A 14528-nucleotide genomic window follows, 5' to 3' on the forward strand; every position below is an offset into this window, starting at 1 on the left:
TGACCTCTGCGTTAGCTTGTGGAGTTCTGGTAATGAACATCTGCAAGATGGGCCTTGCTTTTCACTTTCAGCAAGCACTACTGCCTGAACAGTCGGGTCCGTTCTGTCCTGCAAGACTTTCTGGTCTAAATTTTGTTTGCCGACCCTCCTCCAGGGAGGTATTGCTTTCGTTTCTATTCTAAGGTAAGGAAACTGCGGCTAGAAGTCTCTATCGGATGAACAAGTACTTGCGCTCTGTAATGCCTTATCTGGTAGAGACCCTTATCGAGTCACAGATTCCTTACTGGCCCACCCATCCTCCTAGGTCTGCGAAGATTTATAGGTACAGAGCTATTCTCTTATCTGATAGACATCTAGCCACAGATTCCTTAACTTAAAATATCCCCCAGGCGTCAGACTAGATGCGGAAAACTTTCCGCAGCAGCACCTCTGCGCGCCGGGGGTGGTGCCGCCCTGATGTCGGCCACGGATGTGACGTCAGTGGAGCCATATAAGCCCCTCCTGGTGCGCTGACATCAGTTTTCTTCTTTTCCATGTCCCAACGCGGATCCTGGAAAACCAGCGGTTCCTTGGCCTGTTTTTCGGGCCTTCTCGACGGCGTCACGGAACAGTGTGCAATGCCTTCGGTCTTTAAAGCGTGTGAGACCTGTGCGCGCCAGATGTCTGTCACGGACCCGCGCGCCGTAAGTATGTGGTGCCTGGGAGAACACCACGACTCCGAAGAGTGCGACGCCTGTCAACAAAGGAAACCTAAGCCCTTAAGGGTGCTCAGGTCCTGCACCTTCGTACTGCCGTTCTCTCTCTCTCTCGGGATCGGGCCCTCTCCCGAGATCGTTCCCAAGGATGTCGTTCGGAGACGGGTAAGCACAAACTTAAGTCGCAGAGGTGGTCCTCCCTTAAACGTGATGCTGGGGCCCGTTGCTCTCGATCTTTGCCAGGCACCGGTTCCCAGCAGTCGTCTCCTCCATACCCTCCCTTCCCAGGGGTTGGAGCGACACAGGACCAAATGGAGGCTTATTCCAAGGCCCTCCTCTCTTTCTTTGGGTCACCCCCTCTCCCTGGTGCGCCTTCGGGTCCCACAGGGGTGGAAGGCACTCATGTCGGGTCTTCACCAGCAGATTTGTTCTCGGCGCCGGCTGCGTGCATCGACTCCGGTTCTGGAGTCGATACGACAGCGGGACACGGCCCAGAGGGCCCTCCCAGTCGTCTGTCCAGCCCACCCATCCAGTCACCGCATAGCCCTGTGCGGCTTCCAGCGCGGACGTCGGATGCGGCACCGAGTTCAACGCCCTATCGACATCTTTCCTTCCCGCATATAGGGGCTGGATCGCCGTCGGACCGTGCCCAGGCCGAGTCCCCTCTGGAGGTTCTCGACGTCGATACGACGCCGTCCCCTGCGACTCCTCTCTTCCAGGAAGTTGACATTGCTCTGGACTCCCCGTGCCCGAGGTCGTTTTGGTGCCCCATGGTGCAGGTACCTAGCGTTCCGTGGCCTTCAGATCAACCTCTGGCTCCTCCACTTTTACTCTCTAGTGGACGGGTTAGTCTCCAACCGTCTCCTACCAACGGTTTATTGTCGCCCCCCTAAATGGCGACTGAAGCTAGTGCAGCTTTCACACGGGCTATTCGCAGGGCGGCAGATATTATTCGCTTTCAGCCCCCTGTGGTTTCCCTGCCCTCTGATCTTTTATTGGATCTCCTCCACATGGAGCTTGTTGAGGTGGAGCCTTTGCTGCCCCTTGGTGGGTCTTTGTTTGACATCTTGCTTGGTACCTGGGCACGGCCTTCTTCTGGTGACCCTATTGATCGGGCCATTGCTTGCCGGCAACGTCCGGCCCCGGATGATCCTCTCTGCCTGTCTCTTCACCCTAGAGCGCAGGGTCTGGTTGTCCAGGCAGCTATTGACTTGCAGCCTTCCTCCACTTTACCATTGTTACCTCCCACTAGGGAATCTAGGTGGTTGGAGACATGTGGTCGCCACATTTTTGCCTCTGCCAGTGCGGGCTTCTGTGCATTAAACACGTCTTGCGTGTTCACACGTGCTTCCTTTGCCTTTGGGGACTTAGTTGAGCTCCTTCTTCCTTCTCTCCCAGAAGGGCCCCGGGCTGAATTACATCAGCTTCTTCTCGATGGCAGGGGAAAGGGGCAATTTTCCCTTCGATCGTCCCTTGATGCAACTGACTCTGTGGGTAGGGCACTCGCCCTGTCGGTTGCTTTGCTCCGCCATGCATGGCGGCGCTACAGTAATTTCCCAGACAATTTTCGGGATGCTCTTGGAGATCTGCCATTCAATGGCGTGGACCTATTTGACTGCCCCGCTGATTCAGCGGTCTCCCGCCTCATGTCTGGTCTACCATGACTTTCTGGACTTGCGGCCTAGTTTTTCTGACCTTGTGGTATCCTTTTCATCTGCATAGGCAATGTTGCCTTGTATGTTTTGAGTCCTGGATTCTTCATGTAGTACCCAGATGGTGTAGGCGGTTGTGCCTTCTTTTCAGTCCTCTGACTGTGACCTTATCCCAAGGACCCCCTTCGGAGGGGTTAAGACTTACCCTATGTGGGGCATTGGCTGGCTATTATACAGCTACCTTCCTACAAGGAAGACTTGGTACGCTCCTATGGAGTCTTCCTCACACAGGTTCTGTACTCTTTCTGCTGTTATGCGACCCACACCTTGGCGTCGCTCTATTGCACTTTGTTACAGTTGGGGTCTACGGTTGTCCGTAGTACTTCGTAGCCTCAGTAGGGGTTCCCTACCATAAGGCTCTGCCTGACTTTTCCAGGGGTCGTATTTCAGCTTCGCTGTGTTCCTCTTTGTCCATGTGGCTGCTCTTCTTTTCACCAGCCAATCCCCCTTGGGACCCCTTGTTCTGTTCCGTTCTGGCACAGTTTTTCTGCGGCTGACGCCTTGCCATCATATAGTGCAAGGGCGGAGCCGCTGCATGGCGCAACTCTTCCGTGTTTGCGCGTACTGTGGGGGCACGCTGGTATGTTCGCTATCATATGGTGCCTGCGTTCTTTCTTCCGCTTCTGTGGTGACTGGTTCTATCCTCCGTTCTCCGGGATGGGTAGTGCTTTCTCGTACTTCAGCCCTGTCTGGGCTTTTCTATAGGTGGTGGCGTCTTCACCACGTATGTCTATGCTGTACACTGCTTTGTGCCCTCATTTTCTGGACACTTCCCAAACAGTAGTTCTTTCCTATTTCCCTGTTGCCTTCCACGCATGTGTTTTTCACGCTTCTGCTTTAGGTTCCTGCTTTAACTCTCTCAAGGGGAGTATTCTCTTCGGGATACTCTCTTTCTTGGGTGGTCTTGTCTGTACATCCTTACGCCATTACGTTGGTCCTGACTGTTTCGACTTTCGTGTCCTGCTCCACCTCCTCATCTGTCTAGCGGAGGACCGTGGCTCCTCCCAGAAGGGTGGCGGATGTCGCTTACGGATCTGACCATTGTCCAGTCCCACTCTGCTTCCACATGACTGTTGGTACTTATGGCGTACCCTTGTCTTGTTTTATGCCACACATCCTTTTTAGATGTCTCATTTTTTTATATCTACTCTGTGCTCTTCCCACAACGGTATCGCGCAGGCAATGTTCCTTGCTGCAGTGTCAGTGGTCTTCGCCCCGTTCTGCTCTTGGTGCAAGCTCTTGTGTATGTGTCTGGCTTGTTGGTGGCCCTTTTTGCCGGTTGCCTACCTGGTGATGCATACTACACATCTGGGCTGCTAACGCTACCCTACAGGGGGATTTCCCTATACTTGGTGTGGTTCTTGCATCCACACTGTATGTTTCTGTGTATTCCTGTCTTCCACATGACTACCAGTCTTACTGTGGTTCTGTTCTGGGTGCTTCTGCTTGTTGCCGTCCGCCCTCTCATGTCTTGTGAAAGAGTGACTGCTTACTGGAGTGTCTTGTGTTCTGGTAATGCCGGCACTTTCTGGCCATGGGTCGGCAGCCAGTCACTGCTGCTCCACGTATCTTAGCTGGTGCAGGTTCGGCACTGCTTTTTTCCACTGTTGTGCACACTCGACCGGTATGCGCTGACTGTCATACCGTTTTGCTTTTTACAAACCCATGCACTCTCACTTCCACACCCACATTTCTGGCTCTGTGCTTCTTTCTCTCACCCTGGTATACACATGTTTTTTTTTTTTTTTTTTTTTTTTTAAGCTGTTCTTTAACGGTTCGTGGTGCTTTTGCCTCCCATAGTTTTCCGCTCTTTTCAGAGCTTCATGGTCTGGTGTTGGCTCCGCTGGCATTGCTGTCCCCACTGTGTTTCGTCACTTGTTGACAGCTAAGTTCTTCCGGAACTTGGTGGGGTTTGCTCACAGACCCGCCTCCTCTATGGGTATGGCTTTGATATCTATTCTAAGTTAAGGAATCTGCGGCTAGATGTCTCTATCAGATGGAGGGGTTACCTTCGGTAACGATGTATCTGGTAGAGACACAGTCAAGCTGCAGATTCCTTAACGCCCGCCCATCCTCCCCGTTCTGCGAGGAGCTTTTCAGGATGGGTTTCCCGCATTCGCCTTCCTTCGGGTGGCTTTGTCTTCCTGCGGGGTGACATTTTCACTTCACACCTAAACAGGATGCTTATGCTCTGCTCCACCCAGTCTGGTGATTGGGTGGTATGTTCATGTGTCATATGTCCTTTTACATCCCTACGCCATGGGTCGTCCAGTGTGAGGTCTGTTCATGTTCACTCTCCTCCCTCCTTTTCCATTGGCCTTGGGGTCTCTCCCACCCCTGTGGTTCATTGGTTTGAAGTCGATTGGCTCTGCTTTAGTCTATTACTCTCTTACAGGAGTTACAACGTCCCTTTCTGGTATTCACTTCTGGTGGATTGTCAATGCTCCTGTGTGCTGGCCTTGTTGCCCTTCACAGTTATGTCATGGTTTCGGACTTCCAGTGGTCTGTCTTGATGTTTTTCACATCTTTTCTGCCTCGTGGGAGGGTTTAGCCTCCGCTCTTGGGGGGTTGCTTCTCAGAGCGGTGCTCTGCTCTTTCCTTCATTATTTTTCAGTGTACCGTGCTTGGCACTGTACTTTATGGGGCTGTTTTCAACATTCACTTTCTATCTTTTTCATCTTTTTCGCACACTGTTCCCATACTCTGTTTTTTGCTGGTGGCTCCGCGTTATGGCGCTGAAAAGTCTCTCCAACGAAAACTGACGTCAGCGCGCCGGGAGGGGCTTATATGGTTTCACTGACGTCATGTCCGTGGACGACGTCGGGGCGGAGCCGCGCGGCACCGCCCCCAGCGCACAGAGGTGCTGTTGCGGATAGTTTTCCAGATCCAGTCTGACGCCTAGGGATATTCGAAGTTGAGGAATCTGCAGCTAGACTGTGTCTCTACCAGATACATCATTACCGAAGGTAAGTAACTCGTCCTTCAGGGTCCTAGTTCCACATACCAGTAGTAAGTGTTCTTCGTGGCTCCATGCTCATGGTGTGGTAAGTTGCAACAAGAAACTGGCGTCTGTGTGCTGTGTTGGAGCCTATATAAGCACCACACATCACTTTTGGCACAGATGATGCCACCTACCGGCGCACAGGGGTACTACTCACTCAAAATAAATTCTGGCTCCAGTCTGACCACTGGGGATAATACTAGAGTAAGGAATCTGCAGCTAGATAGTCTCTACCAGATAAAGCGTTACTTATAGTAACTTGTTCGATGTGACGACAAACCTCCATCCGATAGGAGACTCACCTCTGCTGCCCAGCCTTCTAGTAATGCACCCATGACCGACCAATGTTGATCAGAAATAAATGGTGCAAAGTACTTTTGCGCAATAGGGAAAAGCATATGCCAACCATTGCAGAAAAACTACGCTAAGTTAAAATGGAGAGCCAAAATGGAGACTAAACGTAATATACATAATAGAAGAAGCTCTAGTTAGCATTTGTCTGGGTACTCGAGACTGGTGGGAGGCTGGATAGCCTCTTTCAACGGGCTTGGAAGGCCATAACTTAAGACCAGCATGTCCTACTGACCCTGTAAAGTGTTGTATCTCCTACCAGTTCCACTCACCCTTAATTCCCCCTTCCTCACTCAGACATTTCACAGGTACACCTATTCCTCCTGCAGCAAGTTGTTGGCAGAGATGCTACAGAAGGGAGCTGTGGAGTTTTTGCCAGAACATGAAATCGGTCAAGCATGCTATTCCCGATACTTTGTCCCAAAGATGGATGGGGGCCTTTGCCCAATCCTGGACCTCAGAGTCTTGGGGGATTTAAAATCAATAGAGAAATGTGATCTTTTTTCAAAGTTTAGCAGATATTTAAAAAAGAAAAGTTTAAACTAAAATGTAGAAAATGTGTGAGAATGAATAACGTATTTACCCTTTCACATGCATCTCACGCATTAGTGTGTCCAAGCTTAAAAGTTGAAATGTTGTCCGACAAAGGGTCTTTGACAAATAGATTGATGATTAAAAGAGTAGTAGTAGTTCTGCTAAAATTCAAGTTGTTGCTCACATTACACTTTTTCTTTTTCCTCACACAGGCTTCCGAAGTTTAAATCCTCCATTGACAATTGTTCGCAAGACATTTGAATCCACGGAAAATCCAGATGACTTCTTGCCCTCAGTAATGACTTGTGTGAACTATCTCAAGCTGCCGGACTATTCAAGTATTGAAATAATGCGTGAAAAACTGTTGATAGCAGCAAGAGAAGGGCAGCAGTCATTCCATCTTTCCTGATCACAATGAAAAATGCAATGTCTGCCTGTTACAGCAAAGGAAAACAAATCATGATTTCTTTTCTAAATATATCACCTGACTCAAGGCAACACGTTGCGCCTTCTTGTTGTAGAAAAACAGCTTGCAGATTATAAAAAAAGGACGCTTGGTTGATAGATCAATTTATGGCCCCGTGGACACAAATGATCAGGCCCGGAAAGTTGTTGTGACAAAGTTTCTTTAGCAAGTTATTGTTTAAATTATCATTTATTTGATGAGTGAAGTTTTTAACTTGCTTTGCTGTGTGAATTTGAAAAAGAAAAGGAAGGGATGTTTTTCCAGGCTGAAACAATAAATGTGGCTGTGCAGTTTAATACTGGGCTGTGTGAATCCATCTAGCTAAGTCTGCATTTTTTCCTCCAAAGACAACTTTTGTACATAAGTACAGAAATTAACATATGTATTTGACAAATTAAGTTTAGTAGCGTAGTTCTGTGTAATTTCACTTGCCTCAGATTTCCCTCCCTTATGTGTTGTCTAATGTGCAATTCACAAATTCTTTTGTGTACAACTCACTGAAGACAGTTACCATTTTTTAGCATGAGCTTCTGAGCTCATGATTCCCTCAAATTAAGATATAATTTAAATTTTACTAAATTAAAATATATTGTAAAAAAAATATATAATTCAACCTCCGTAACTAGGTGGAATTTTTCTTATAGCTTAGTTTTAATGTTGTAGTAAATTTGTTGGCTACAGCCCTTTTCAGATTACATGACACACTAAAACTGTTTACATAGTTATTTCAGACATCTGAAGTCTCATACTGGAAGTTTCTTCTTTTCTGTAGTTGAAGACTTCAAAAGATTGGGCTGGCCAATATTTATTATTATATGGCCAGAGCATTTCAAATTGATGTAATGTAAAAATATTAAAAGAAAACCTAAGCAGTCTCAATCCCTGTTACGGAAGACAAATCCCCTGTTCTTGCTTCAGTTCGTTTCATTTATTTTGCATTTTTTTTCAGTGCTAGCTTGGAACAAACAGTTCAGCCTTTGTCTTTTGACACAGATGAAGCACCTGTAAGCAATGCTCTGTCCAACTGTTTTATGTGCTGATTTATCAAATCTGCAATAATTTACTTCATCAGGTTAATGTTTTTACCTGAATATAAATAAAAAAAAGTTTGCTTCACCTTTTTTGTTCAGTTTTCTGCATCTGTTAGTTGTTTACTTTCAAATCACAAATTTTGCCTTCACAATTATCATACATAGGTTAATACAAATTGCAGGTGCTTGTACAGCTTTGTTGGTTTAGAATATCTTTACTGTTAAGCAGTGAATGTCTCGTTTACATTTTTTGTGATTTAGGAACGTTCAGTTGACACTTTCCAACATTTGTTCAGGAACCTTTTCTATATATGTAAATTTATATTTTCTGTAAGGTATGTAATTTTACCTTTGGTGGCTATCATAATTGAGAGGTCATTAAATGGTTCCCATATTTGTAAAGAAAGTAAAATGTAACATGCAGTGTTAACTGCAAAACCAAGCTACAGTAGCTGGACATGTTGCTTATGTAAATCAAATAAAGGACATATTTCAAAGTCTTTAACTCAACAGCTCCCATATTTAGAATGTATGTCGCACTTAAGGACCCTTATACCAAAATTATCAGCAGCATATGTTGATTCTAGGTGGCTTGAGACTGAAACAAGATGGTAATCTACATACTGAGCTGAACATTCTTCAGATTCCTGCTACTCACAGTTTTGTTCTACAGCTGCGTCAACATCTGAAGAATTCTCAAAACATTCAGGATATGCTCCTAGTGCTGACACAAAATCCAAGCCGTCCATGCAACTCGCCAGAATCTGGATGCAAATCACTTGGTGACAGAAGAGATAAAATCCAAGTTAAACACTGACCCACGTTGGAGGTTTGCAAAAGGACAATGTCAATGGAAAAGCGCACAGATGAAGCTAAGTCAAGGACTGAAAAGTTATTGTGCAACTTAAAAATGGAGTCTGTATTTATAATGTTGCCACAATGATGAACAACCACAATCAGCAAAATAAATGAACACTAGTTATTTCTAATTAATATTTCTCCCCCATGTTCTATGTGCAGGTAACCAATGTTAAAGCTCTTTTCATTTGAGTGAACCTAAAAGTCTTTCAAACAATGAAGATTTTAAATGGATCATTTGCACATTACCCGCTCACTGCGGTCATATACCGTACATACCATACAAGGTTGTATCAAATTTGTTTCAGGAAAATTTGTGAAGACTAGACATCACTCTTACAGGATTCAGAGTATGTTGGCCTGTGAGTGTAGCAGACTTCTTATTCAGCATGTTCCGAGTATGTTATTAACCCACACTTTTGTTCAGTTTCATTTTGAGAACATGGTTCTTTGATTACTTTAATAGTACATCTGTGCTTGTTTTAAAAAAAAATCTTATCTCTTGGGTGCAACACAAGGCATTGCCATTTTCAACTTAACCTCTAGAGTAAAACTATGGTTGCACTCTGCAGTTATTATCTGAATGTTCTTTATCCCTTTCAGTTTTTCATCTGATCCTTGTCACTCATCAAGTCTCACTTCCCTAACATTATAAAATGCCTAGTACACTGATTATCACTCATAGATTTGTCTTACCTTTTATGTGGCGCTTAATGAACAGACATCCTTGTAATGAATTAATTGAGTAGGGACCATTTCTCATTGTTCTGCCAAAATTTTTCTCTCCTTTGGTCTTCACCCTTCAGTGCCAGTGATTAGAGCCACTGCTTCTTTTTTTTTTTACTACCTATCCTGCTGTAGGCTGCCTGGTTGCTAAGCCAGTCTTAATTTTTTTTATCCCCAAAAGGTTTTGCCATGCTCCTTTTCCCATGGGAGTTCACTAACCACAAGCAATTTACATGAGGATAGCATTTTATTCTTTCATCTTCTTGTTGCCGCTGTATAGTTAAACGTATGCCAAGCTATACCAAGCCTGCTCTGCTTCAAGGAGCTAGGAATGTAGGTGTTGATTGGGGTGGCCATTCACTGTTTTTTTTCCATTACACATTTCAGTGGCTAATCCCTGGTAAAGAGTCCTAATCTTTGATGTTTCCTCAAGAGCTTGCCTGAAGTTTGAAAATCTTTCAGTAATACTTCAATTGGTGCTAAGTAACACACACTGTTCACAGCAGATCTGTTAGAACAGCAACACCAAAACTAATGTGTGTCAATTAAGGCACTATCTTATCTGCTGGCACCAGTCCATTTTTTTGTCAACATACCAAAGCTTCAAAAGTGCATAGCTGATATTGTTTAACAGTAGCTTTAGTTACAGCTTTCACAGATTTGGAATAATTTAAATGTTTTCAACATCTGAGCAGTTCTTCATTAACTTAATAAAAAACATGTTTTTTTAAATCTTACCCAAAAATCTAAAAGGCAGATGTTGATATCTAACCTTCATTCAGCCTTTATTTATTTTCTTGAGTCAGCAATGGCTTTCCCTCTTGCAGTAAATGCTGTTTGAATTACCTAAAAGCCATAATCGGGATAGAAAGCATTTAACTGGCCCAGTACCAACAGAAGTAGGGATCCTTATTACACTCCCACCTCAGTCGGCTGTCATAAATTTAATTTATCATGTATGTAGTGTCAAATCATCATTAACCTTAATCTCAAATTATTGTGTATTGAGTCCAAAACTTGCCATCATTTTGACAGTCAATAATAACAATTTAATGACCGAATATCATTTCAGATTTGTAGATGGACGATACCAGTTTTTAAACTGACTTTCTTTTTTTTTTTTTTATTCATAGTTTACGATTAATCAAAACTGAATAGTCTGGAGCACTAGAGTCTCCAAGATAATGGTCCTTACCGTGAGAAAGATCTTCATCCCAGCACTTCTAGAAGAGGCAAAAAATATATATATTCATCTGTTTCTAAATAAGTGTCACTCACTTTAGGAGCACTGACTCAGAAGCGCCCCTTTCTGGTTCCAGTGGTTAATGCAAATCGATTGTAGGACTCAGTCCCGGTCTTGCAGACGCTACAGCATGGAACAGTTTCCATTTTTCCTCCGAAAACTGTAGCAGGAGTTTTTTTTATTTTTATAAAGCCATCTTTCAAAGTTTTGTGGTTATGGCCCAGTGAAAAAGATCTCTGGTGCACCAGAGGCATGGAATCTTTTCTTCTTGTCCGTTGAATAGGATGCTTCAGAATTTCAATTGTCTTATATAAAAATCCAACTGTCCCCGTGGTGCATGCTGTGAGGTGATCTGAAAGCACTTTGACTATGCCAGGGCTCATGTTAGGTCAGGGTTGGCTTTTAAGAAAGGCTTTTTCTGATGGATACTTCTAATTGCAGACCCTGGATCTTGAGATTTTGTTGTCAGCATTCCTCCCATGTGCAAGCAAGTGACGTTTGGCTCCATGCAGACTTAATCCCGCCTTGGAAGTGGCACTGGCCTCCTGTGTGTGCTTTTCTTGTCTTTTTGATGAATTTGACTTAAAAATGTTTCTACAGTGTGCAAGAAAGTCTCTCTTCTGAAGACTTTAGGATTGAAACCCTGCAGGTACTGTCAGAAGTAGATGTCTGTGGCAGACACCCACATAATGTCTCTGGTGCCTAAGGTCTTCACACAAGTCAAAGTCCTGCATGGACTGCGCCTGGATGAATCCCAAAGAGATCCAGAAACATGAAGCCAAGTTCTACGTCGCTGGACACAGTCAAAAGGTATGTATCCCACTCAAGGACACAGACCCTTTCCTGTTCTCGATTGTGTTCGTGTGAAGGGTCCTCATTGCACTCTAAGTTGTCGGGTAAGTCAAAGTCGAAAAAAAACGCAAGAAGTCGAAGTGTGACTCTCCCTCGTCCTACCACTATTGTCCAGAGAGATTTAATGGATGACCATGTGCCTCGGGACCTCCCACCAAGGAACCGATCCCACAGTCAATCCAGATGTAAACTCAATCAGTACATTTGTAGAGCGCACAACTCACCCGTGAGGGTCTCAAGGTGCTGGGGGGTGGGGGGTGCTGCTACTGCTCGAACAGCCAGGTCTTAAGGAGTCTCCTGAAGGCCAGCAGGTCCTGGGTCTGTCGTAGGCAGATGGGGAGGGTGTTCCAGGTTTTTGCGGCGAGGTGGGAGAACGATCTGCTGCCGGTGGTCACTCAACGGATGCGGGGGACGAGGGCGAGGTCTGCAGAGCGAAGCTGGCGGTTTGGGGTATAGAAGGTGAGTCGTTCGTTGAGGTATGCTGATCTGGTGTTGTGGAGAGCTTTGTGAGCGTGGGTGAGGAGCTTGAAGGTAATCCTCTTGTTGACAGGGAACCAGTGTAGGTCTTTCAGGTAGGGTGGGCTGTGATGTGGCTGTGGCGGGGGATGTCGAGGATGAGGCGTATAGAGGTGTTCTGTATGCGTTGTAATCGTTTGTGGAGTTAGGCTGATGTTCCTGCGTAGAGAGCGTTTGCCGTAGTCCAGTCTGCTGGTGACGAGGGCCTGGGTGACTGTCCTTCTGGTACCGGTGGGGATCCATCTGTAGGTCTTGCAGAGGGTGTTGAAGCATGAGGAGGAGACGGCGTTCACTTGCTGGGTCATTGACAATGCAGTGTCCAGGATGACTCCCAGGTTGCGTGCGTGGTTAGTGGGCGTTGGTGCAGCTCCCAGTGCGGCCGGCCACCATGAGTCGTCCCAGGCGGAGTGGGTGGATCTGATGAGGAGGAGCTCTGTCTCGTCCGAGGTCAGTTTCAGGCGGCTGATTGTCATCCATTCGGCGATGGCCTTCATTCCTTTGTGAAGGTTGGATTTGGCGGTGGTGGGGACTTTGGTGAGGGAGAGTATCAGCTAGGTGTCGGCGTATGAGACAATGTTGAGGTCGTGCGATCTGGCGATGTTGGCGAGCGGTGCCACGTAGATGTTGAAGAGTGTCAGGCTGAGGGATGATCCTTGGGGTACGCCGCAGATGATCTTGGTGTCTTTAGAGCGGAATGGGGGGGGCAGACACTCTGGGTTCTGCCGGTGAGGAAGGAGGTGGTCCAGTCCAGTGCTTTGTCGGGGATCCCTGCGTTGTGGAGACGTGTGCAAAGGGTGTGGTGGCAGACTGTGTCGAAGGCGGCCGAGAGGTCCAGGAGAATGAGGGCCGCGGTTTCTCAGTTGTCCATCATTGCCCTGATGTCATCAGTTGTGGCGATGAGGGCTGTTTCGGTGCTGTGGTTGCTGCGGAATCCGGATTGGGACGGGTCCAGGATGTTGTTCTTTTCGAGGAAGGAGGTCAGTTGCCTGTTGACTATCTTCTCGATGACTGTCGCCGGGAACGGGAGGAGGTAGATGGGCCGGAAGTTCTTTAGGTCCTTGGGGTCAGCTTTGGGTTTCTTTAGTAGGGCGTTGAGCTCTGCGTGCTTCCAGCTCTCTGGGAAAGTGGCGGACTCGAAGGAGCTGTTGATGATTTTGCGGAGATGTGGTGCGATGGTGGAGCTTGCTTTGTTGAAGATGTGGTGCGGGCAGGGGTCGGATGGTGAACCAGAGTGGATGGTGTTCATGATTTTGATGGTTTCTTCGTCGTGGACGTGGGTCCAGGAAAGCAGGGGGGTCGATGTGGCTGGGGGCGGTGAGTCTGAGGTGTCTGTCGGGGGGGGGGGCCTGGTTGCTGAAGCTGTTGTGGATGTCTGCGATCTTGCGGTGGAGGAAGGTGACAAGGGAGTCGCAGAGGTCTTGGGATGGCGTTGGAGCTGGGGTTGGAGAGTTCCTTCACGATGTTGAAGAGCTCTTTGCTGTTGTGTGCGTTGTTAATGCGCTCTTTGAAGGAGGTCCTTTTGGCGGTACGTATGAGTTGGTGGCATCTGCGGATGGCGCTCTTGTATGCTGTGTTGCTGTCTGGTGTCTGTTCGTGGTACCACTTCTTCTCGAGCCTACGGCAGGCCTGCTTGGATGCCTGGAGGTCGGCAGTGAACCAGATGGCTTTTCTGTTGGTGCGTCTGTTCGAGGGTTTCTTGATCAGGGCGAGAGTGTTGGCTCAGTCGTCGATCCATTGCCTGAGGTTGAGGGCGGCGGTGTCGGTAGTGTCCGTTGGTGGGTTTCGGGCGAGGGTGGTGACTAGCTGGTCTTCAGTGACTTTGCTCCTGCTGCGGTGGGGGGCCGGTTGTGTGTGGTGGTGTGTGGCCGGCTTCTCGAAGGTGAAGTGGACGCAGCGGTGGTCAGTCCAGTGGAGTTCGTGGTTGTTGGCTGAGAAGATGGGGTCGTGACGAGCTGTTTGAGTCCGAGATTGGCAAGGTTGTCGAGCAGGGTGGTGGAGTTGCTGTTGTCTGTGTTCTCGAGGTGGAAGTTCAGGTCTCCGAGGAGGATGTACTTCGTGGACGCAAGGGCGTGCATGCTAAAGAAGTCTGCGATGGAGTCGCTGAACTGCGGCCGGGGGCCGGGTGGTCTGTAGATGAGGGTTCCTCAGAGGGATGGTGTTGGGGTCAGTGTGGGTCTGGGAGTGCAGGTGTTCGATGGTGATAAGCGTGTCGTCGGTGCTGGTCGAGATTCTGAGGGTGTTTCTATGGACGATGGTGATTCCTCCTCCTGTTCCGTTGGCGCGGTCCCTGCGGGTGATCTTGTAGCCGTCGGGGATGGCTATGGCGATGTCGGGTGCCGAGGAGGGATTCATCCAGGTCTCAGTCAGGAAGGCGACGTCTGGGGAGATGGAGTCGAGTAGGTCCCAGAGTTTGATGGCGTGTTTGCGGGTGGAGCGAGTGTTGAGTAGAAGGCATCGGAGGCTGCTGCGACCTACCCCGGTGGGCGTGGTGGTGGTTTGGAGGCTGGTGTAGTGGCAGTTCCGGCAGGAGAAGGGTCCATGGG

At 47.5% G+C, this 14528-nt stretch overlaps 1 protein-coding gene across 15 annotated transcripts in view; it reads left to right on the plus strand.

Annotated features, from left to right (window-relative positions):
- The window catches only part of TRIP12 (thyroid hormone receptor interactor 12), a 1120962-nt gene extending 1113087 nt beyond the window's left edge, over window positions 1-7875 (plus strand). For all 15 annotated transcript variants that reach the window (XM_085634980.1, XM_085634991.1, XM_085634979.1 and 12 more), the window contains one exon: window positions 6506-7875. In XM_085634980.1, coding sequence (XP_085491106.1) covers window positions 6506-6702 — 197 coding nt within the window. In that variant the 3' untranslated portion in view covers window positions 6703-7875. The remainder of the gene's footprint in view (window positions 1-6505) is intronic.
- Window positions 7876-14528: the final 6653 nt, after the last annotated feature.

The sequence above is a fragment of the Triturus cristatus genome, chromosome 11 (genome assembly GCF_964204655.1).
Source record: "Triturus cristatus chromosome 11, aTriCri1.1, whole genome shotgun sequence".
Classification (NCBI taxonomy): Eukaryota; Metazoa; Chordata; class Amphibia; order Caudata; family Salamandridae; genus Triturus; species Triturus cristatus.